The sequence below is a fragment of the Ovis aries genome, chromosome 7 (genome assembly GCF_016772045.2).
Source record: "Ovis aries strain OAR_USU_Benz2616 breed Rambouillet chromosome 7, ARS-UI_Ramb_v3.0, whole genome shotgun sequence".
In the NCBI taxonomy this organism is placed as follows: Eukaryota; Metazoa; Chordata; class Mammalia; order Artiodactyla; family Bovidae; genus Ovis; species Ovis aries.
This window is the reverse complement of record NC_056060.1, coordinates 45,442,442-45,467,568: the sequence shown is the minus strand read 5'-3', so window position 1 is coordinate 45,467,568 and position 25,127 is coordinate 45,442,442. Positions and strand designations below refer to the sequence as shown.

The 25,127-nt window shown below is 43.6% G+C and overlaps 1 protein-coding gene across 12 annotated transcripts in view; it reads left to right on the top strand.

Moving 5' to 3' along the window:
• TLN2 (talin 2) overlaps positions 1-25,127 on the top strand; it is a 498,466-nt gene that overhangs the window by 461,550 nt on the left and 11,789 nt on the right. For all 12 annotated transcript variants that reach the window (XM_060417828.1, XM_060417827.1, XM_027971770.2 and 9 more), the window contains 3 exons: positions 2,794-2,901; positions 14,658-14,763; positions 15,606-15,730. In XM_060417828.1, coding sequence (XP_060273811.1) covers positions 2,794-2,901; positions 14,658-14,763; positions 15,606-15,730 — 339 coding nt within the window. The remainder of the gene's footprint in view (positions 1-2,793; positions 2,902-14,657; positions 14,764-15,605; positions 15,731-25,127) is intronic.

Sequence of the window (25,127 nt, the reverse complement as noted above, 5' to 3'; positions counted from 1 at the left end):
TGGGGAACAACACTGCATTTCCTGGTCCCCAGGGTGTGGGGGAGGGCAGGTGGGAGGAGGAGAGGGTGACAAGAGGGTGGGGCCACTGTCACAAGTTCCACGGGTGCTGGGCCAGGGAGTTTCTCTCCTCAGGCCCCAAGTATAGTTTTGTTACTTTATTTCTTTTTATTTATTTACTTGGTCGTGTTGGATCTTAGTCGCATCACGAGGGATCTTTCCTCACGACACGCAGACTCTAGTTGTAGCACGTGGGCTCCAGAGAGCGTGGGCTCAACAGCTATGGCATCAGGGCGTAATTGCCCCTTGACATCTTGGCATATGGGATCTTAGTTTCCTGACCCAGGATCAAACCCACGTCCCCTACATTGCAAGGCAGGTTCTTAACCCCTGGACCACCTGGGAAGTCTCCCAAGTACAGCTTTGATGCACTCAGTGGGATCTATCCTGGCAGAAGTGATCATTCTGCTTGGATTATAACCTCCATCGCTGCAGTAGTTGCCAGCCAGATATGGCTGGTGAGCCCCACCACGGTTCACGTGCAGAGCACCTCATAGTTTTGGAGGGGCAGGTGTGTATGGCCTGTCATTCGATCCTAGATGGAAAGGGTAAGGGAATTCTTCTAATTAGGAATTCTCCTAATTTGATTGGAGAGATGATGTGGCATGACCAAGGTCACACAATCAGAACCAGAACTGAGATCGTACCTTCTGAGCTCCGGGCCAGTCTGTTTCTGCTCCTTGTGGCCTCCCAGTCACAGAGATCAAGGTCACCATGGTTGATGAACAATGGGAACCTCTGTCTCCATGTTACAGATGTGAAATGGAAGATAGCTCCGATTTTCCTCCTCTGGGTTCCCATCTTCAAGGGACGAGGTTAAGGATTAAAGTATTAGCCCTGACTCTTCATTGTGATCTCGCCCTGGATCAAGCCATCCAGCCAGAGCTTCACATGCTAATACCAGACCTGATGACAAGGTCACTGCTGAGCCCGGAGACTCCTCTCAGGACAGGACTTACTGATGCTTACGTTTCCTATGGTCTCTGGTATTTCCCATCCCTTGCAGAAAGGAAATGAGGCAGCTTTCCAGAAACGGTGTGCAGTAAATATATAGAAAATTAGGCATGCCAGTTGGTGGGCCAAGGAGGAACAGTTGTGTGCCAAGCAGAGGGCTACATGGCCGTATTTGAACACCACCTTTGGGCTGAACAGGGAAGCCAGGGCAGAAACAGAAGTGTAGTAGGACCCACACTGACTCATCTTCCCAGACGTGGAGGATTACATTAATTGCTCCAATGGGGACACGGACTTCCCTACACCCCCAGTTAATTCCAGTGTATATTTTTTTTCTGAGCGTGCTTTCATGTTCCTATGTCTTTATCAGACACAACTTCATATCTCCAATTATGATTAATGTTACAAGACTGTTTCTTTGTCACTATAAGTCATTATAACTGATTCTTTAATGAGCATGAAATATATTGTTAATGAATATACTCTTTCCCCTACTATTAGCTATTTAGATTATCTGCACTTTCCTTAATCATCAACTTCAGTGAACATCTTTGGGCATCTTTGGGTTTTTTCTATGCTTTGGATAATATCCTTAGGCAAAACTCCCAGACGTAGAATTAGTGGGTCAAATGGTGTGACTTTCTAGTTATTGCTAGGTTGCTTTCCCCGAGGGTTCTGTCAAGTTAGAGTCACCAGCAGTGATGACCAGCACCCACACAGCTCTCAATGAGGGCCTTGTGCATTACCTACTAGAGGAGCATCATAGCCCTTGTCTTCCCCCTTGAACCAGACCTGGGCTCTGTCTTCACACTTGGAGACACGGGGGAGCAAGGCTGATGAAAGTGTGGAAGGAGTTAAAGGCCTGGCCTATTAGTTCTCAGATGAATAAAACCAGGCTCATAAATGATAGATGCTGGCCACTCAAATTGGGGGGCAGGTGAGGAGAAGTCCCAGGTATTCTCCAAATAGCCCCCAATCCCTGGGAAGAAGGATTTGACTGGAGGAAGCACGAAGACAGGTCACTCTTCCCCTTCTGCCTTGACCTTTTATCCTAATGTGTGATTTGTGTTTGTCCTGACTTGTGATTTTTTTTTTTTTTTTTTTGCAGTTTTTTGTATTGTAAGCCCCTTCAAGTTCTTTCCAGAGTGAAGTTATAGCAGGAAAGGCTAAATGGGTAGGATTGCCAGACTGAGCAAAAAACACACACACACACACACCAGGGTGCCCCATCCTTAGGCTAAAAGTTGTCATTGTTAATTCAAACATCATTGGATGTTATGTAGTTCATCTGGTGGCCCTGTGAATGGACGTGCCATGTGAAACGCTATCTCTTGAGTAACTCAAGTCAGCAGGTCACAAGTACAAAAAGAAGGGGGGCCAGATGCTGTGTTAACCATATGTCCTGGTTTGCTTATCTCGACATGTATAATGTGAGTTATTTATGGCACCTTGAGGGTGCTGGGGAGCTTGCTGTCCGAAGGTTCCCAGGAGCCAGTGGGCCCAGTCAGGAGACTGGCTATGACCGCAGTGTGGTCTGGTCACAGAGTGAGGAATTTCTTCCTTTCAATAAAAGATGTGAGGGTCGGCGTGATGAGAAAGGAAGGAAAAAGGGGCCAGATTCACTTGCTTTTGTCTGGCCCCTCGGCACTGGAAAAAGCAAGACACGAACTTGTCAGAGAACCTAAAGTGGAAACGGGTAGGACGTACAGGACCACGTGGCCGCCTGGTCCACTTGCCTCCTGGTTCTCCCTGTCTTAAGGTGACATTCCTTTCTTTCTCCAGCAAGCTTCCTTCCACCCTGACGTCAGTGAGGAGGTGCGCACCAGAGCCTTGCGGTATGGGACGGAGTGCACCCTCGGCTACCTGGACCTCCTGGAGCACGTTTTGGTGGTGAGGAGGGGCGTGGGCAGGGCTGGGGCTGGGGAGGAGCTAAGCATCCTTTCCTTGGGAAAATCCCACTTAGAGCTTCATGCAAGCTCCACTTGCAAGGCTTGGACTAGATTAAGCCAAAAAGCGTCTCACAATTCACTGCTCCGACTCACAAGTGTAGCCTGGAGAGAGGTGCCATTCAAATCCAAAAGAACTGGGGGAGGTCTGGAAGAGAGCTTGTTCAGGAGTCATAAACAACACCCCAGGAGAGACTTGACGGTAGCTCCCCTCCCTTCGTTACTTTTGCTTCTTCCCAAATCTTAAACAAACAAACAAACAAAAAAATCCATCAAAGACTGTCAAGCCTTTTGATTGTCTGGGCATTGAAATTTTTCTCCTTTCATGCAACCACATGAGGCTCACAGGGCAAAGGAAGGATCCAAGACTCAAAGATGTTTGGCCTCCTGGTTGAGGTTACCAGCTACTAATGACAGACCTGGGACCGTGCCCTAGTTATTATTCTCAGCTGTCCCCATCCTAGCATTTCAGTGCCTTCTCTTTAACTTAAATTTCCCTCTGACGTTAAGCACTTTTGGTTTCCTAAGGGAGCATCGCTTTCATTCTTCACCCAGGTAACTGTTGTTGTTTAGTCCTGTTGTTAAGTTGTGTCCAACTCTTTGGAACTCCATGGACTGTAGCCCACCAGGCTCCTCTGTCCATAGGATTTTCCAGGCAAGAATACTGGAGTGGGTTGCCATTTCCTTCTCCAGGAGATCTTCCTGACCCAGAGATCGAATCCACATCTCCTGCATGGGCAGGCAGATTCTTCACCGCTGAGCCACCAGTAACTGTGGTCAGTACAAAAGTGCATCTTTTGTTAGCATGACCAGTCTGGGGTTCCTCACACTGGGCTCCCAAAGCCTGAATACTTGTGAGCAGAAGCCAGTATATTGCTTGTGAGCCAGGTGAGAACATCTTGGTCAGTCAGCGTTTGCAGGCACGAGCCTCCCTTAGCCAAACGAGCTCTCTGTGTTGAAACTGAAGTTTTCAGCCCATGAGTACACTTAGCAGGAAATTCAGTGTAAAGAGAATGAAGCCAGTAAGCCTTCCAAAAGGTATCTTTTTCTTGATGAGACAATCTGTTCTGGACACATGGAATCTTGTTATGTCTAAACATTAGAAAGCATAGTGGAAACAGGCTAAGGTTTAGAACCGTCGAATTCAAATTCAGGCTCTGCCAAGAAACTAGCTGCACAACCACCATCTCTCTGGACTTGAGTTTGCTCAGATGTTAGACAGGCAGCTTATTCAGGATTAAGTGAGACTGTGGGGAGGCCAGGGCACTGGCTGAGCTCACGTCTGCTACACGCTTCGCTGAAATACTTCTGTAAGGTGCCCATCCTGGCTGAGCGGAGGTGCAGAGATGCGGGGCTGCAGCAACAGTGCCCACCTTGCTTCCTAAGTGGGGGCTCTCCCCTGACCCCCTGTTTCTCCTTGTCTCTGCTATGCTTTGATTTCTGTCTCGGTCGTTTAAAACTTCCTTGTTGTTCAGTTGCTGTGTCCTACTCTTCGTGACCCCATGAATTGCAGCATGCCAGGCTCCTCTGTCCTCTACTGTCTTCTGGAGTTTGCTCAAATTCATGTCCATTGAGTCGGTGATGCCATCCAACCATCTCATCCTCCACCGCCCCTTCTACTTCTGCCCTCAATCTTTCCCAGTATCAGGGTCTTTTCCAGTGAGTCAGCTCCTTGCATCAAGTGGCCGTATTATTGGAGCTTCAGCTTCATTATCAGTCCTTCTGATGAATATTCAGAGTTGATTTCCTTTAGGATTGACTAATTTGATCTCCTTGCAATCTAAGAGATTCTCAAGAGTCTTCTCCAGCACCACAATTCTGGTATCTTCTTATTACTCACAGGAGGGATCCTTACTTCACCTGTTTCCTCCAGGTCCGTTTCTTGGTTAATCCATATTTTTTCCCACTCCTATGTCCGTATCTGTGTTGCACTGACAACTGACTCAGGGTTAGCAGGTCCAGGCCCCTGCACATCTTTGCTCTTGGTGAACCATTTAATGAGAATGTTACTGCATTGGGGCCCACCAGCAGTGGCATCTCTGCCAAATCCATGAAGCTGCATGGAACGGCTGCAGCAGCCTTCAAGGCAAACAGTGAAGACGTTGAGTTTCCTTCTCCACTAGTCCAGGGTGAGTTCTGTCTGCATGAGGAAGGACAGGTGCCCGCACTTGTTTTAAGAGGTTTCTCCCAAGGGAGAAGGAAAAGGGAGCCCTCATAGGGTCCCCTCCTTGACCTCAAGCCACTTGTAGCCCCTCTCCCAGTATCTGGGAACCAGGTGCAGCATCCACCAAGGCACTTCCTGTCTCCGCAGCTCGTCTCCCTGCACACCGTGTGTTAGTGGCAGCAGACAAGGCCTCCTGGGGGTGGGGGCCAGGGAGAATGGTCAGCCTCTTTGCTCAAGAAGAAGCCCAGGATTCCGGGTCTCAGTGAACATGAGGGAAGACCTAGGAGCCGTTTCCAGGCCACACACTCAGAGACCCCAGCTTTATGGCCACTTAATGACTGTGTCGGACTTCCCAGGTGGCGCTAGTGGTAAGAACCCACCTGCCAATGCAGGAAACATAAGAGACGCATGTTCAGTCCCTGGGTCGGGAAGATCCCCTGGAGGAGGGCATGGCAACCCATGCCGGTATTCCTGCCTGGAGAATCCCATGGACAGGGGAGCCTGGAGAGCTACAGTCCATGGAGTCACAAAGAGTCAGACACTACTAAAGCGACTTAGCACAGACACAATGACTGTCAGGCCTCAGCCCTAGTGATAATCAGCAGGTTCTTCTGGAACAGGAAGCACACATTCCACAGGGAGACTCCACATCACCTGTGATTTAGGAGGTTTCGTGTGAGGCCAGAGGTTAGCAATAGGGGAGCGACCACTTGCCTCTTTCCATGGACCCCACTTCCCTGGTGTTTTCTGAGTTCTTCCTGATATTTACTAAAGAGACAGGACTCTGAAACCTGATGTTTTCAAACCTAATTTGGTTGATTGTGTGGTAGTCGATGTGTCTGTTAGAAGCCTGCCACCCGAATTTCTTTTTATTTTTCTATACAATTATTATCATTGTAACCCATAAGTAAAGTAGAAGTATAAATGTCCTGTTTCCCCATGGTTGTTTTGAGATTTACAGTATGAAAAACGCTGGTGCTAAATTAAAATCACTAATAGGAAGAAAAGCTAGATGACATGAAAACTTTTATACTGCATACAGAAATGGTCTCATGCTTTGCAAGAAGGATGTTATTGCCTTTTTATGGTGACAAGTGCTGATGGTTCTAATGTCCAAGGAGATAAGAATGAAATCACATCAAATATTTGTTTTAAAACATTAGCTCATATATTTTTGTCTCTTTAGAGACTTGCACATATTCCATAAAGGATATTTTCCAATAAAAATACAGAAAGGAAACATCCAGACATTGTTCATTATCATAAACATGAAAAATAACAGTTCCTAACTAAAAACGGTGGAACCTCTGTGACAGCGTTCCGTCCTCTAAGCTGCAGACAGTGGTAGTTTCCTTGGTCCTACAGCTGAAAATAAGCTCACATTTCACCTCATGTGCCCTCACTCCTTCTCCAAACAGATTTGGAAGAAATCTGGGCTAATACAATGCTAAGTATGAGGAAGATTGTTCCACATGAGAGGCATGCCTGCTTAGTTGCTTAGTCATGTCTGACTCTCTGTGACCCCATGAACCACAGCCTGCTAGGCCCCTCTGTCCATTTCCCAGGCAAGAATACTGGAGTGGGTTGCAACTTCCTTCTCCAGGGGATCTTCCTAACCCAGGCATAGAACCGACATCTACACTGCAGGCAGGTTCTTTCCTACTTGAGCCACCAGGGAAGCTCTCCACATGAGAGGACCATGAGCCGTAAGACCGCTTAGGACAGAGCTGGTGGAGCCCCGACCCAAGAAGAAATGAAGAAATTGGAAATGCACAGACATAGACACTAGTGTTCACTTCTGAGGGAACTCAGAGTCAGATAAAGAAAGCCAAATTGCAAATTTAGAGAAGACGTTAGATTTATTTGGAAATTACCTTTAAGGTAGAGGGAAAGAATACTAAGATAAGCTATTTGAGGGTGGTGAATTAAAAAGCAGTTAAAACTAGAGATTTACACACACATACACACATACACCATACTCCCCATCCTGCCCTCCTCCTCACTTTGAGAAAGTGTCTGGCAATTTAGAGGAATAAACTGAGATCACTTTTAAGTGGTCCAAAGGAGTTCAGCCATCCTCTTCAGGGGCTGTTTTTCTTAAATTTAGACACATGAAAATGTGGGAGAAGGTATCCTGCTCTGGCTTGTTCAGTTCAAATATCTTAGAGTCAAGGATTCCTCACCTGTTTTGGCTGGTTTGTATATTTTAGTTTTACTTTAGAAAAAAAAAATCTTAAAACACAGAAAACCATGTCAACATTTGTGTGTCTACCATCTATAATTAACTAACTTTGTTAATTTTGTCTTATTTGGTTCAGATTCTTATTTGTTTAAAAAAAACTCTCAATAATAATTTTATACCCTTTACCGATACCATTCTCCTATTTTTCTCTATTGAGGCACAAATAACTATCATGATTTCAGCTTTCTTAACCTTTGATGGATCTGGGCCTCCCTGAATTAGCTAAAAGCCCATTTCCTGCCATCTCCCTACCCTCATCAGAAAAACATCAGCACATAAACATAAATGTCCTTAAACTGTTAGGAGGATTCCCAGACACCCCCCTCGATCCTTTGGGAATTTAGAAACTCCAAATCGAGAACCCCTCCTTGGGGAATGTTTTGTTTGTTTGGTTGAGAATCCAGTTATCATTCTATAAACAGAGGGATCTAATTTAGGCAGAACCCTGTCCTTGCTGCCCTGGGAGCTACTTTATGTAGCTTTAGCTGTGCCTGTTTGAGCAGTCTTGGCCTTCTGCATTTGCTGTTAGCTGGTTTGTTGTGGAGGATTTCTACTGCAGGATGAGAGGCAGCCAGTTGGCCTCTGCAGCGACCACAGTTCAATATTGCTGCTAACCCACAATAAGAGCTCTTCAACAGGGTTAAAATTACCCTCAGTTTCACTAGCTGCACTTTAATTTTGTTCTGTTTCCTGCTATTAGAAATCATGTTGACTTAATTGCAGAATAAAAATAGAACTCCTTTGCTCTGCCTTGTCTAAATAGGGTGCTTTGTTGCCAGGGCCGTTGACTTTCTTAGAGCCAGAGTGTATACAGAAGTGGTTTTCTCATTCCATCAAGGTTCTTTTAAAGACGGAAGGCTTTCACCACTCCACTTGGGTGATTTAAGTGAATCTCCCTACCACACCCTTCACTTTTGTTTCAGCTTTATTGAGGCATAGCTAGCATACAATAAACACATATTTGAAGTTTACCGTTTGAGTGCTCATATTTGAATACATCTGTGAAAACATCACCACAATCAAAACAATGAGTATATCCATTACTCTTCAAAACTTCCAGGCAGCCACTGATCTGCATTTTGTTATTATAGATTTGCTTACCCTTTCCAGACTTTTATATGAAAGTAATCACCTAGTGTGTACTCTTCTTTGTCTAGCTTCTTTCACTCAGCACCAGTATTTTTAATTCCATCCACATTCTTATGTGTAGCAGTAATTTGACCCCTTTTATTGTTACATGGTGTTCTCTAATCTGTTTCCCTGTTGATGGATACTTGGGTTGTTTCCAGGTTTGATTGTTAAAAATAAAGCTGCTAAGAGCATCCTATATATGTCTTTCTGCCTATATGTTTTCATTCTCTTGGATAAATGTATTAAAATGGAATATTTATATCATAGGATGGGTACATTTTTAACTTCTTAGGAAAGTTAAATTCTTTTGTAAAGTTAAATTCTTTTCTAAATTCTTTTGTAAAGTGGTTATTTCCAGCAGCAGTATATGAGAGTTCCCATTTCTCCATGTCTTTGTGAGCCCTTAGAATGGTCAGTCTTTTCAGTTTTATCCATTCTAGTGAGTATGAGGTGGTATCTTATTGTGGTTTCTTTTTTAATATGTATATATTTTGGCTGCACCAGGTCTTAGTTTCGGCATGTGAGATCTAGTTCCCTGACCAGGGATTGAACTGACCACCAGGGAAGTCTACTGTGGTTTTAATTTACAACATGGAGTATCTTTTATGTACCTGTTTGCCTTCTGTATATCTTCTCAGATGATCTCTGTTCAGATCTTTTGCCCTTTTTAATTGGGTTTTTGTCTTCTTGAACTTTTAGAGTTCTCTGTATTTTCTAGGCATGAGTTCTTTGTCATGTCGGTGAAAAACATTAATAGTCAATCAAAGAAATGAAAAATTTTATTTGAGTGAACCTGAGGATTATATCCTGGGAGACAGTCTCTCAGAGAGCTCTGAGAACTGTTTTGAAGAGGTAAGTGAGAAGGCAGGCATCAGAATATATGTGCTTTTAGCGAAGAGAGTACATACAATTAAGCACTCATCTCGGGAGAAGCTTGCTGCTAGTCACTAGGAACAGACATCTTCGTTAAAGGTTTTAGTACTTTCACAGTATAAGATGTAAGAATTCAGGTTCATTTTCAAAATCTCCTGAAAATATCTAATTCTCTGAGGATCAGTTCAGTCGTTTTCCTGGAACACAAAGGGCCTCACCCTTGCCCTGAATTTCTTTCAGGATGTATTGTAGGTCAGTAACTTAGTGGAGAATGACTTAATCCTTACAGGCCTGGATGGTGGGCAACATTCTTTATTTTACACTCCCTTCCCTTTCAGTTTTAATTGCAACCAGAGGTTGGAAGGCAGTTTGTGACCAATTTGTTCCACTGCGCTAGAAATGCTCATTGGCAGGTCAGGCCAGGATTTTGTTGATAGGCCATTCAATGTGCTATTATAGGACCAGGTCCTGTTAACGGTAACCAACCAGAGGCCTCTGGACCGCCTGATTTACTAGTCTGTTATGCTCCAGGATACAGTTCCCTCTTGTTTCTTCTTCGCATGAGTTACACTGTTACAGTCATTGATGTCCTGGCACTATATATCTGGTCAATCATTTCAACTCACCTAGTCATTATTAGTTTTATCTGAAGCTCAGTCACACATCTGGTAATGCAAGAAACAATAATCTTGTAAAGTAGGCAGAGTACAAGTAATTATTAATGCTGGTGGCATTAATAAGGTTGTAAGTGTTTAAGCTGAGAACTTTCATTAGGTGTGGCCCAGTATCTCTTCAGTCTGCTCTGCATCCATCTCTGTCTTTAAGGGAAATGGTGTGCTGACATTGTACGTAAAGTTCACCAAAGAAGTCTGCATGTACACAGTGTGAGTAGTGGGTCATTGTGACCCGTTACAGGACTGAGAAAGGGATTTCATCTTCTAAGGAGTAACATGGCGGCATCAGAAGGAGAAGAATTGATCTTTATGGTTGAGCAGCTATTTCTGCTCTTGGGCAGATCTGTTAACGTATAATGCAAACGCACAATGCACACTAGAGGGGAGCGAGGAGGCCAAAGGGGATCTTCCCAGGGGATCTTCCCAACCGAGGGATTGAACTCAGGTCTCCTGCATTGCAGGCAGATTCTTGATCATCTGAGCCACCAAGGAAGTCCAACAGTGTCTGGCAGCAGAAGACAAATATATATTTAAAGAGAAAACAAATGACAGCAATGCAGACCAAAAGCAAAAAAGTGCAGATAGAACTTGAGTAAAAATGAAAGTGCAACTAATATATGTCTTTTATCTGAAATATTAAACGTTTAGGAAGAACTGAATGTTTACTTGCAAGTGTGTGTTAGTCACTCAGTCATGTCGAACTTTGCGACCCCATGGACTGTAGCCTGCCAGGCTCCGACTCTGCGACCCCATGGACTATAGTCTGCTAGGCTCCTCTGTCCATGGGAATTCTCCAGGCAAGAATATGGGAGTGGGTTGCCATTTCCTTCTCCAGGAGATCTTCCTGACCCAGGGATCAAACCTAGGTCTCCTGCATTGCAGGCAGATTGTTCACCAAGGTTATCAAGTTATTTTTAGGATTATATCCCAGTGTGGGGGAAGAAAAATAATTTTCCCTCTGCTCTGAGTTCTTGCCTGAGATTGCATGTTGTAAGACAGATTAACCAGAGAACAAGAAACAAAATTTTATTCACATGTGTACCCCATGGATAAATGGAAGCTACCCAGGAAAAAAACGAGTAATTCACAAACTGGCCTAAGCCACCCAATTATATACTGCCTTTAGGCAAAAAAAAACAAAACAAAACAAAAAAAAAAAACAAAGGTGTATATGGTGCGAGGAGGCTGGTTGGAGCAGGTGGTCAGGAAAAGCAGGGTTAATGAGGGTTAAGATTGTTAGCAGATTTAAGTCAGAGCGTTTTTTCTTTTTTGTCTGCACTGGGTCTTTGTTGCTGTACATGGTCTTTGTCTAGTTGCTGCAAGTGGGGGCTACTCTTTATTGTGGTGCATGGGTTTCTCATTTCGGTGGCTTCTCTAGGGAATGCAGGCTCAGTAGTTGTGGCTGGTGAGCTCTAGAGCACAGGCTCAGTAGTTGTGGCCCATAGTTTTAGTTGCTCTGGGCATTTGGGATCTTCCCAGAAGAGGGATAGAATCCATGTCCCCTGCATTAGCAGGCAGATTCTTATCCATTACACCACTGGGAAAGTCCAAGTCAGAGCCTTCTTCGTTGATAGCATTCTCTTGTGATTTTGAGTCAGCTTTCTCTTACTGGTACAGAGAAGGAGGTTTCTTTTATAAACGTGTATTTCCCTTTCAAAGGGTAACTTCCCTGTTTTCAGAGTATCTCCTGTGTCTGATTTTTCTCAAAATAACCAACTGAAAGCAATCTGTATGCCAAAGAGGTATATTTTGGAGTGACATGCTTTACTACCAGCTTCCTTGCTTGCTTCTTTCATTTGCCTGCCTAGTTAATTCTCTTCTTGTTAACAACCTTATTGAGATATAATTGGCATATGACAAACTTTTCCAGTTAAGTCATACAATTCCTTGATCTTCACTGTATGTAAGAGTTGTACAACTATGGCCATAATAATAATTTTAGAACATTTTCTTCTCCCTAAAAAGAAACCTCATGCTCTTTAGCTCTCCTCATTCCCTTCAGCCCCACTCCTAGCCCAAGTCCAACACTGATCTTGTTTCTGCCTCTATGGATTGCCTGTTCTGGTCATTGCATATAAACACAATCATACAGCGTGGGGTCTTTTGTAACTGGCTTCTTTCATGTAGCATAATGTTTTTAAGGTTCTAAGACAAACTTGCAGGTTCTTGCTTTTTAAAGTCTTAAAGCATAATTTATGTGTTTTGTCCCCTATTTAAGAAGCTAAGATCACTAAGGTTATTTTCCTGTATTCTACAGTTTTCGTTCTTACAGTCAGATTTCTACTCCATTTCTAGTTCATGTATGCATATAGTGTGAGGAAAGGGCCAGGTTCATTTTCTTACCTATGGCTATCCAATTGTTCCAGCATCGTTTGTTGACAAAATTATCCTGTTCTCAATCAGTCAACCAGTATGGCCGACTGAATCTAGTTCTGGACTCTCTCCTGGTCCGTTGATCTGTGTCTGTGTACAATATCATGTTGTCTTGATCACTATTACAACTTTATCACGAGTCTCAAAATCAGATATTATAAGACTTGTAACTTTGTTCTTTTTCAAAATGGTTTAGCTGTCCTAGGTCCTTTGCATTTTATATACAACTTAGAATCATCTTGTCAGTATCTTAAAAAAAAAAAAATCCTGTTGGGATTTTGGCTAGGATCATGGAGTTATCTGAGAACAATTGATGTCTTAATAATCTTCTAATCAATGAATATACTATATCCATTTTTGTGGGTCTTCTTTAATATTTTCAACACTATAGTTTTTAGCATCCACATCTTGCACATTTGTTATCGAATTTAACAGGTCTGTCATGATCTTTATGCTACTGTAAGTGGTATTGCTTTTTTAAAACTTTAATTCCCCCTGCTAATACGTAATAGCATATTGGCAGTGAAAATCTTTTTTACTCACTGGTAATATGTAGAAATATAATTGGTGTTTGTAGACTGACCTTTTACCGTGTGACCTTGCTAATAAACACATTTATTCTACCTTTTTTTCCTTTATTTTTTAACAAATGCCTCAGAAATTTCTACGTAGACATTCATGTTATTTGTAAACAAAGACAGTTGTACTTGATTCATTTGTTCACTCATTCACAGGTTTGTACTGAGTTAATATCTGCATGGTGACATGTGTAGGTAGGTCCTAGGGTGAGGGAAGGAGAAAAACAGAACAACTGAACTCAGAACAGTAACAAGTATAAAATCTAGAAGAGTGCCAGAGGAAGGAGGGTAGGGATAGATGCCTGGGAAGTGATGTTCAAGAATCTTTGACTGATCAGTTCAAGGGTGTAACATAACGTCTTCTATGCACTGGTATGTCTGGGACTGGTCAATGTGTAACCCTGTTAACTCTCCCAACCCCAGACTTTTCACCAAGCTTCTCTTTAAATTCTCTTATAATTTTTGGATTCAAAAGACATCTTTTGCAAACTCATGCGAAAGAGTACAATTCCTGGCCATGTGAAAAGGGTATAGGACACCAAAAAGGGAATTTAACATTTCATGAACGCCTGCTGTGCTCCAGGCATTGTGTAAGATACTTCTTGTGTGTGATTCCATTTGATGTTTATGCCACTCCTAAGGCATAAACATCACTACAGTTTTACAAATAAGAAAACAGGTTCTGAGGGGGGTTAGTAATATACCCATTGTCACAAACCAGGAGCAGGTGGAGCCAAGTTTGAACCACAGATTTGACAAAGCTAATGCCCACGCTTTGTCTACTGCTCAGAGGCTCCGAAACTGTCCATAGTCATCAGCAGTGGTGCTTTCCTCCTGAATATCCGAGGATTTCTAAATCTCAGCAGGACCCCTGTAAAGCATGGGTAAGAGGTGCAGAAAAGAGTATTGAAAGAAGGAAATTTCAAGATTAGGGAGGTGTGAGTCAGATGTAAATCCATGGGGGAGGATGGTAGGGAATGCTCGTCTATTTCATAGTTCTGTTCTTGAATTAATTTGAGAAGAAATCAGCTGGAGGATGTCCTTTAAATTGGATTAGGGTTATATTTTTTAGGATCTTTTTTAACACCATTTAAAAAAAAGCAAGTTTAAAGCCCCTTGAAGCCAGGTTTAAAAGAAGGGAAGTCCGTAGGACTTCTCCCAGGAGAGCTTGCAGTCAGAACCCTGGAAATGAGTTGTCCTTTTAGGAGCAGCCCTCCTCTTGAGGATTTTTCCCTCCCAGATCCCACCTAAGTCCCACACGTGTCTTCTGGCCCCATATTTGCTTTGTCACAAGCACCAGATGACCTGTGGCCCTGGGCTTTTGTGTTTACTCAGCATTCTTTCACCTTGGGTAGTTTTCATGTGAGTAGATTTGTCTTAGGCACAAACAGAAGAACAACTAAGAACTTGATCTCCCTTATGATCTCAGGGAAGTATGTCAGAAGGACCTTAGGAAAACCCCTGCTCCCCAACTCTTCATTTCTCACGTGAGGAAACTGGAGGCCAGTGAGTCTTAGGTGTTTCCCCTAAGTTTCTGAAGTCGCTCAGGGACAGAGTTGCAACTTCAAACCAGGGGGTCCAGCTCTGCATCCACCCGCAAGAGTGGGCTTCCTGTCACAGTGGCTGCCATCTTCCTTACATGTCTGGCGTGTTCTTCACACACAGATTCTTCAGAAACCAACACCAGAACTCAAGCACCAGCTGGCTGCTTTCTCCAAGCGCGTGGCAGGCGCCGTGACCGAGCTCATCCAGGCAGCAGAGGCCATGAAAGGTAGGCTGGATTCTCACATGGCATCCTGTGGGGCAGCCTGGACAGCCGACTGAGCAGAGAGAACGTGCGGCCAACACAGGCCTTTTCTTGACAGCCAGAGGAGTAGAGTGAGGATATTTTTAAAGGCTAATAGGAGTAGAGTTAGACTTAAAAAGTGATATCCTCCTGAAACAAGTCTTCTCTCCAGTTATGCATTAAGTGCTTCAACATAAATGGTGTAATCCATCTAGAACTGTTCACTTCTCTTTTAAGGGTCTTGCCATCCATTTTCTTCTGTATTTTTCTTTGAATATTTATTTTTATTTAAATAATACTCTTCATGTTTAGAAATGGTGCTATCTGGATACATTGTACGTGGAAGCAATCAGCTCACCCGGGAAGGGTTTTCTAACCAATCTCCCTTTGTTTGCATTTGAGGGGAGTGGTTGTTCTCTTCTGGGAACTCATGAGGATGAGTTCCCAGAAGAGAAAGACAAATCTCTGTGCTCAGCATGATCTCATTTCTCCTGTGGATGCTGACTTGCGTTCATGAGCTTTAAGTTACAAATCAGAGTAAAACTCAAGCTAGCTTTGGTCTGTAAGACCTTGCTTTTTGCAGCTCTCATTGATGGCTGCTTCTGTGGTAGGGCTGTCTGTACAACTGGTTTGGAAAACGAGGATCAGACAGGAGGCCACTGCACGCAGTTGACCTCTACGAGAGCTTGGGGAGAACATCCGTTAGGAGAGTGCAGCTGGTTGGCTTATGGAGCGTGCCTGCATGCAAATCCCGATATTGTTTGCAATTAAGTCACTGCCCTGAGGTCCGCAGCTACCAAGAATGACCCTTTTTGGACTGATTTTAGGAACAGAGTGGGTGGATCCCGAAGACCCAACCGTCATTGCAGAAACAGAATTACTGGGGGCTGCAGCATCCATTGAGGCTGCTGCTAAGAAGTTAGAGCAACTGAAGCCAAGAGCAAAACCGAAAGTGAGTGTCCACGTGTGGCTGCTTGTCTGATGTCTTCCAGTAGGTCTTCCAGTTGGATGGCTGTGAGTGGAGCCAGGTGGGCTTCAGCAAGCTCATGTCCCTACCTGTGCGGGAACTAGTAACCTGCAAACCTGTTCTGCCTGCCTAGCACCTTTTTACTTGGTATGGAAAAAAACCCAAGGGTAGGTCTTTCCGGTTAACCACCCCAAGAGATACCTTTGGGTAGCCAGAGGAAGAATCCAGGTGTTTCTTGAAACAAAGTCGTGATTTTCGTTTCACTGTTATATGAAGCAGGTATTGGCTGTTTTCTATAGAAAGCCCCAGTAATTGAATGTGAGACTGTCACCCTGTAATTTTCTGGTTTCCATAATGCTTTTTACCAAAAGTAGCAGTGCTGGGCCTCTCCTTTCCTTAAAAATCAACAGAGAGTAATGTGAACCTCAAAAGTGGACCCAGTAACAGACTCTTTTCAGTACATGCTGGAGACTGTGGTTAACTGGCATGTTTTCTCCATCTATGGTTGTCATCTAGATAAATGTTGAGAACTTAAGATCATAAATGTGTGTTAAGAGAAAGTCTTTTAAAAGAAAGAGATACTTTAAGGTAGTGCAGTAGAGAGGACAATTAATATGTAAAAAGATGGTGCGCTGGTGCTCTCTGGGGGACAAAGCCCAACCTTGTAAAGAAACCATAATCCCGTCTCCCCCATGTCTGTCTTCACCAGGAAGATGGTGGAACCAAAGGGAGCCATCTTTCTAGTCAAGCAAGTCCCTGCTGATAACCTCACCTCCCTTCCAAGGACCCACATACAATTAGGAAGTAAAATCTGGCTCTTCTCAAAAAAAAAAGTTGGATCTCCAGTTTAGATATGCCTAAAAGTGTACCTTTAAATAAAAAAATAATTTTTAAAAAAAAGGTGGAGTTTGAGTACTAAAATACACCAAAGTGCTCAAAAGCAGTTCTTGGGCTCATGATGTGTGTAAAATACACATGGGCATATAGGCAATCTATTAAGTTTGCAAACATTCTTAAAACCTTGGAATTCTTAGAGCCAGTCTCCTAATTGTCGCTCTAAATTTGGTAAAGGCCTTTTTTAGAATTTCTCATCTGAACTCAAAAGTTCAGAGTTTTGGCTTCTAGTTTTTGAGTTTGTCAAGGTCCTCTTTACTGGCCTTGACCTGAGGGTCTTAGGTGATATGAGATTTTAACCAAGTTTTTCTCTGCAAACTTCAGAGCTAAGTGTAGGGGTAAGGGCAACTCCATCTTCTGGACTTGACTTTATTTCCGCTTTATAAAATAAGTTCAGCGTGAGTGGAAAACTTCTTTCAGCTAAGAAGCAGGCAGCCATTAACTGTGATTTTGAGGCTTAAACTTAATTCATTGTCCTTTTCCTTCTCTGATTTGCCACGTACTTTCCCGTCCTCTGGGGAAGGCTTCTGTCTGCTAGTGCTGCAGCCATGTCAGTTGCTCTTTCTGCTGGAGAATTAGCCTGGCGTTAATTTACACCACCACTTCCCAAGCTCTAAGAGCTCCTGTCTCAATCCCAGTCCTGTTGTCCTTTGGCAGGATCTTCCCAAGCTCTGTCTGCTGTCAGTTCTGCTTCCCCTCTGTCCAGCTCTTGATTTATCTCACGATTCTTGATCTGAAAAACCGGGTCATTAGAGTTCCTGCCCCATAGCATTATTGACATAACATATTAGTTAATTTAGAAATAGTGCCTGACATGTCGCAAGACTTAGTAATATCACTATCACCAAAAATACACTTCTGGAACTTTTATCTACTACCTCCTAGGAAATGTCTGAAACAAAAGTTATTCCATGGATCCATGAGCTTATGGCCTTAGCTAAAAAAAAACAAAACAAAAACAAAAACTCACACTGATTGAGTACCAAGCACATGCTAGGTACATAGCATTTTACATAGATTAACTCATCTGGTCCTTACAAGTCCACAAGGCAGCAGCATTAGCATCCCTGCTCTAGGGATGCGGAATCAGAGGCAAATTACTTGCCAGAGTCAGGTGACCTCGACTGAGCTAGAAGCAGCATTGCATGGGCTCCAGGTGGCAGTTTAGCCCATTCCAGTCCTCTTGGCCTACCTAGTATCAGGAACTCTGGTGCAGCTGCATGGGGGATGTTTTTTGGTTTACCCATAATCTTTGAGCCGTTAATCCCACCTCTGGGAATCTGTCCTGAGGAGGAAATCCAGAGAGGATAAAAGTCTTGTGTGCATGAGAGAGTTGCTCCTTTCATCCTATTCAAAGCAGCAAGAATTTGGAGGTGCCCTTGAGTGTCTCCTCGAAGGACAAGTATGTAGCTGTTTGGAATAATGGATGATCAGTCTGTGTAGCATGAAGAAGATGCTCCTGGCATAACATTAAGTTATGCCAGAAAACAGGATGTGGAGTCCTGTACTCAGTATGATCACAACTCTGTTAAAAGAAACACTTGTGAATGAAGGAGACAGGTGAGGAATGTGCAAGGATGATGGTGGGACTGGGGTGGTGGGAGGGTCTATGTCTTAAAATTTCATAAGACAATGTTTTAAAAATAATAGCACTTAAAAAGTTAGTGATGACTGCTGAACTGGGCCCGTGTGCATTCCCCCAGTGCCCTGGGATCACCCAGCCTTTCTGCTTACAGTGTGGGTTTATAAGGAAAGCCAGGGTCACAGTTGACATAAGTGTTGATTTGAGTCCCTTCCTTGGGGGTACCTACTCTGTGTCACTCCCATCTTCATATGAGGGAGTATTTGGCCCTTCCTGAGTCTTTAAAATGATTAAAAATCTCACTCCAGCCAGGGACAAAGGCTCGCACCACATGGATTGTGTTATCTATAAAACCGTTCTGAAGAACCCATCACCCTAAGCCAGATTCTGTGCCTGTCTGGGAATGCCATCTGCTCTGTGGTTAATGCCTGCATGAAATAAAATATCTTTCTTGACTTCAAGAAGGAATTTCTCCCCAGTTAAAAAAAAAAAAAATCGCAATCTGACATCATAATCAATCAGTCTTTTGAGACCAACCAATTCTTCCCATCCCCTTCCAAAATGGAAGTCAATCAATTAATCAATCACAAATCCTCAGGGTTCTGTAAGTAGGCCATTGCTTCTATACCTCTGTCCCTGATAACTCTACATAAAACCCCAGGCACCCAAGATTGGGTGAATGTGCTTTGCTTCTGTACCTGGCAAGCAGCTCCACTGCTTTGAGGGAGTCTGGGGGATGGGCAATGTCTTCATCTCCGTGTTTTGCCCACCACATTCCCAGGTTGCCTGTTTTAAAAATAGAAATTTTCCAGGGTTTGTAAAGATGATTCCTGGTATGTTCCCAGCTTGGGCCCTTAAAAATGTAAGCATCTGTTTTTACCGGGAATCGCCCAGACACAAGTAACAAATTGGCATCTTTGGATCCACCGTTTGCTTGGGAAGATGGTATAAAGGCAAAATGAGAATGTCAGTGAGCCCAGGTGCATGTGCCTAGGATACCGCTGGCGGCGCCGTGTCCATACCTGCAGACACACCTGTGCTCCACAGACAGGTAACGGAGGTGCCTCAGTGGCTCCCTCCCCCTCCCCCCTCCCATGGCTGCAGCTTGCAATGCTGTGCCCCATTCTCAGCTCAGTCAGACCTGGATGCCTTTCTGCAGGCCTCTGTGTGATATGTTTGATATATTAGGTTGTTATTTAATCCAACTATATATCAAACATATTCCTACAGTGTCTTGCCCTGTCTCCGGGGGTTCCTAATATAGCTCATAAGGCAACAGGAAAGAATATGTTAGAATCAGAGGTAGATTACTCATTACATCTCTTTGTTATATTCCACTTCTTCTTGTAGCATTTAAAACCTGTATTTGTACTGCTAGATTATTTTGTTTATTATAGAAACAAATCATAATTAGTGATGTTTCATAAGAGCTTAGATATTTTGTATAGCTTAGTTTTGTGCAGTGATGAATCCTTTAAGGCTGTGCTCAATGTGGGAGAATAAAACCCATGTTTGTGATACAGGGTCAGGATTATAACCTCCAGACACATCTAGATTTACATTTCATTTCAGTTCAGTTTTATCCTGATCTTCAATTTAGAAATTAGTAATTTTCACAATCAAGCTCTCAGCAAAAAATTCAAACACAAATCAACTCTCTGTAACGTTGCTTTCCACCCACAGTAACAAAATGTATAAACCAAATCAGCCAAACCAAATGTATGGATGGTGAGTCACTGGGCTTTATATAAACTTTGGGGACGAAATATATCTAATAAAGATAATGCAGTGTGTAATATATTCTGTCTGTTGAGTTTCCTGTTGTAGGTTAACTTGTCAGTAGAGGTTGATAATATTTAGAATATGCCGACAATCAGAAAGTGATTCCATAGCCTAATTGGGTGCAACAGGAAGTTCAGGATTGTGAAACATTTTTTCCTGGCTCATAACAGCCTAACTCAGTTGGCTCTGACCTCCTCCCCCTAGGAGAGCCTGTGAAGGATATGCGGGTTCATTCTGATCTCTTTCAACAAAAGAGTTAAAACTCTGCTTTCTGAAAGGGGAAGTATTGTGCTAATACCTCTGATTTTTGGAGCAAAGAGGATGTGCTCTTGTAAAGGTCACTCCTGAATATGCAGACACTGCTCTATGAAGATAGTGAGCCAGAGGTGTGTACAGGTGGGTTAGGAAAGCCTCTTCTGGTGTATCTAAGAGCCAGCCCAATGCTGCTGGCAGGGACTGCCTAGTGACAGGTCACAGCAGCAGAGAAGTGGTGACACAGGGAAGGTCAATACAGTGTTGGGAGTTAGGAAGTGGAGCCTGTCCCTGGGATCCTCCTCATTGAGAAGAGAGCAGTGGCCATGTGCCAGCAGGAGCTCCTTCAGCCAGTTTCCGAGATGCTGCCATAGTTAATGCTACCTTCACGCAGCTAGATGGCGTTGTTTTGAGTTTTAAGCCCAGTTAAAGTTGTTTGGCCAAAATGACAGATAGTCTTGGAAAAGCAGCAGCAAGCTGTTCTGAACAATGAAAAGCTCTGTTTAAAAGGACTTGAAGTTTGAAGCCCTACATTAGAATTGATGTATCTTTTTAGGGTACATTTTGCTGTTGACCAGCAGGCTCTACTGATTAGTTGAGCAAATGGGGAAAAGCAGCCAGATGTTCAGGGAGGAAAAGGATACAGCATTTTCTCTATGACTAAGCAGTGGGCATTGAGCTCATGTACCACTAGCTGCTTCCAGGCCAGGAGACATGAGTTTGGCGGAAGAATAAAGGTGAGTGGGAACCCTAGTCAGCATGTATTCCCACATGACTCCCCACCAAACAGAGGAGTGGGTCTCTCAGACCCTCCTCAGACACACACAGGATTCATGTCACATGACTTTACAGTGTAACAATTCTACCTAATTAAATCTTTGGAAAAATTCTGTCGTCTGTTCTTCATCCATGCTTCCTAGATAGACACTTGAGTGCCTATATATGTTTTTAAGAGTTTGACACATCTTTAAGAATTTTTCTATCAAATAGAAATAGCAATTAGTAGATTCTGATAAAGGATGCTGCTGCTGCTGCTGCTGCTGCTGCTGCTGCTGCTGCTAAGTCACTTCAGTCATGTCTGACTCTGTGTGACCCCATAGATGGCAGCCCACCAGGTTCCCCCATCCCTGGGATTCTCCAGGCAAGAACACTGGAGTGGGTTGCCATTTCCTTCTCCAGTGCATGAAAGTGAAAAGTGAAAGTGAAGTCACTCAGTCATGTCCAACTCTTAGTGACCCCATGGACTGCAGCCCACCAGGCTCCTCCGTCCATGGGATTTTCCAGGCAAGAGTACTGGAGTGGGTTGCCATTGCCTTCTCCACTGATAAAGGATAGATGGATGGATAGATATCTGTAGCATAAATCTGGAATGACATACAGGAAAAAAAGAACAGAAATAGCATTTAAAAGATTATTCCAGTGGTATTTAAAGAAAGAGTGGTGGCTACTGTGGGAAAACTGCTCCAAAAATACTAATGGGACAAGCTTGGACTTTGTCCATCAGATGTTGCAGACACATGCAATTATTCCACACCTGGATGCAGAGGCTGGTCCCTTCCCAGGGGGCTGGCATAACCATTTGGCAGCACTTTCTCTCTGGCACCTGCTTTGTCTGTTGACTGTTTCCCTGGAGTTTCCCCTAGGACCAGATCAACCTGGGGAGACCAGGCCAACTGACCAGCTCTGGTCTCTTGGCAGTTCCCATGGTTCTGAGAAGTTTCCCTTTCATTAAGACTAGTAAGTGTGGTAGTCCTAAAGACAACCGACCTGGGGTCCTCCAGAAGAAAAGCTGACCTGGCTCACATACTGTTCAGGTCTTTGGGTTCAGGTAAGGTCTCCCCTCCAGCACCTCTCAACTCAAAATCAGAAGCAAACTGCTAGTGGCCAGACTCACGACCAAAAGGGAAGAACCTGAGACTGCCTGTTCCACTCAGGTTTCCACCTGGCAGGAAAATGCTTCACTCATGTTATGGAAGTTCTTGTTGTTTGCCTTCTGGTTTTTTTCCTGGAGGACATTTAAATTATAGGCAGATGTTCACACTTTAAAAAATTATACCCAGATATATTTTTTTAATTTCTGATGTGATTTACGACCTTGTTTTTAATTGTAAGCATCTACAAGGCCTTCAGTAACACAGCATGATTCCTAACTGGAAAGATAGTACAGTGAGTTGCAGTCTGGTTTTAGTGGCCAGCTGTGAGAGAGATGACTATGATGCTTATCTGCACTCAGCAAGGTGATCCCTTGGAGAAGGTTTTCAGGGAGGGAGGCAGAAATGAGGCTAGTGACCCTTAGACCATCTCCTATGGTTGTCTTCAGCTCCTTCACTATCAAGGCCATCAGGGGAAGGGATGCGATATTGCAGGGATGTAATTCACAAAGAAAAGGGGGAAAAAGAGGACCACAGATGGACACATTCTTCCTCTGCCAGGTGCATGCCCAGGGACCTGTCTAGGAGGGTGGGGTGGGTGGAGGTTACTAAAGATCCTTTAGGAAGGAGGCCAAAAGAGAGGAAGGAAGAAAAAATGGAGTCTGTGCTAATTTTAGTTCATGCATTCTTTTGAAAAGATTTCATAAACAGAAAATGAAATGTTTGTTTGCTGTCTGGAGAAGGGCATCAAATTCCCCAGCCACATGGCCAGACAGGGCAGAGCAGGGCCTGAAGCCCAGGTGTCTAATTCCTGGTTGGGTGTCAAAAGAGGAGCTAGAAGCAGTGCCGACGTTTGACACTTCATTTATCTTTGATTTCTCTTTTTTGTTTGTATTGCAGGTTTTATTCAGAGATAGCAGCTAGAACCTTTACTAGAATTATGGGTGAAGAATAGGGCTCAGGCAGAGAAACAAACTAGTTTAAGTCACAGTCTCAAAAACTGTTGTTAAAAACCACAAAAAGTATGTGTATTGATAGAAAGAAAAATGAAGTTAATTGTGAGTTATTGAGCATTTTACTATATGCTCTGTGTATATTAATAATTTATATATAACAGCCTTATTGGATAGGTAGGCTGGAAGGTAGGTTAGGAAAATGAGTGAACTGCCACAAAGATTATGTTCTCAGAATGTCACTGTGACCAGGCTTATACTGCTTGCCACACAACATGACAGGAAATTAAGCGATGAGGCACTGGGGCAAGGAACAGCAACTTTATTCAGAAAGCCAGCTGACAAAGAAGGTGGTGGACTACTGTCCCAAAGAACCATCTTCCCCGAGTTAGGATTTAGGCTTCCTTAATACTAAAAGGGGAAAGGGTGTGCTTGGTTAGTACAGATTTCTTGGTTCTGGGATCCTTTGTTCTTGCAGCTGTCCATGTAGGTTTGGTCACAACACTCCTAATAAACTCAAACGTGACACATGTTATTGTCTCTTCTGCAGATTTTTGTCTTTAAATGAATAGAAGTGTTATACCTTTAGAGGCCAGAGCCTTGACAGTGAGCTACTTTATATATTTCAGGTTCTAGGCAACATTCTTAACTCATAGCAAACACAATAGAATACAGACATTAAAGTTTAAAAACAAAAACAGATCCAATATAGAGTCAGATTTGTCCCTAGAACAAGAATTCCTGAAAGGTCGAAAGACAGAAATGAGTAGAGGCCTCCCTTTTCTGCCCTCTTTTTCCCCCTCTTTCCTCTTCTCCATCAGTACGAGAGTCTCAAATGCTCTCTCGTGCATGGGAAGCAGGTAGTGAGGGAGTCAGCCCAAAGTGTGGCCTTTCCCCAGAAGGATCTCACCAGACCTCTAACTTTTTAAAAAAGGAATTCTGGAGAAGATCACCTCACAGGAAAAGTGTCCGCAAAAGGGTACTTAGACTTTTCTCAAAGCTAGAGTCTACTCAACAGTCCAGAAAAGACCAATGGCTGAGTACTACAGGTGACCTGGCCAATAGTCTTTTGGAGTAGAGACCAGGGAAAGAGTATTGTACAGAGGATGAGAAGGTGGATTCAGATCTCAGAGGCTGCAGCTGGCACCTTCCTTAAGGGCAGATTGTTAGCTTAGCATCTTTTATACTATTTTGTTAAGGGGGCCTCTTAGTAACATGTTGCTGTGTTTTGCATCTGTATATGCGTGAATCAGTGTCAGACTGTGAGTGCCAGTTGAGGGATACAGGCAGGGCATACAATTAACAACCCACAGTGTTCCACAGGGCAGAAGCCAGTGCTTTGATATGTATGTCCAGTTATCCCCAGAGATCAGGAATGGAAAGTTACTGATGCAGGCACTTACTCCATGCCTCTCCCCTTTGCTTACCATGTAAATTGTCCCCTGGCTGAACTCTAGTACTCAGAAACTCATATTAAATGGATACATTCTCTCAACAAACCTTTTCTGCATGGGTATCTCTGCCTCATGCTATGCTCCAGAGACATAAGTTGTGTGAAACATCAGCCCATGCCCTGGAGGAGATCACAGGCATGTAGGATTCAGCTCACTGGTGTCTTAAGCCCAGGCCTGCATTCACCCTAGGGTAGCCTATGCCACCTGCATCTTGCACCAGACCCTCAGTGATCTGAGCAAGGAAGGGCTGTCCATTTACCGGCCCACTGAGTGAAAGCATTTCCTCATATCCAGGTGTCCTGGTCTGCAAATTATTGCCCAGGGCTCCCTAGCAGCATCTCTAAGTTACTGTTCTCGATCTCCCAGCTACAGTGGGGTTTATTCCATTAACAGCCCAGCATTTGAATTGTGATTCTTTTATTTAGGGAAGGCCTTCAAAGACTACGCCTGTTCCACTTGTCTCCTTTTTTGCAACATGGTTAAGCATATGTCCTTCTTTTTCTTGCTGCCCTCACACCACTCTCCCAGAGTCCATCCTGTATGTTGGTGGGAGGAGCTAAAGCCAACAGGAACTCAGACTGCAGTATCATGGCT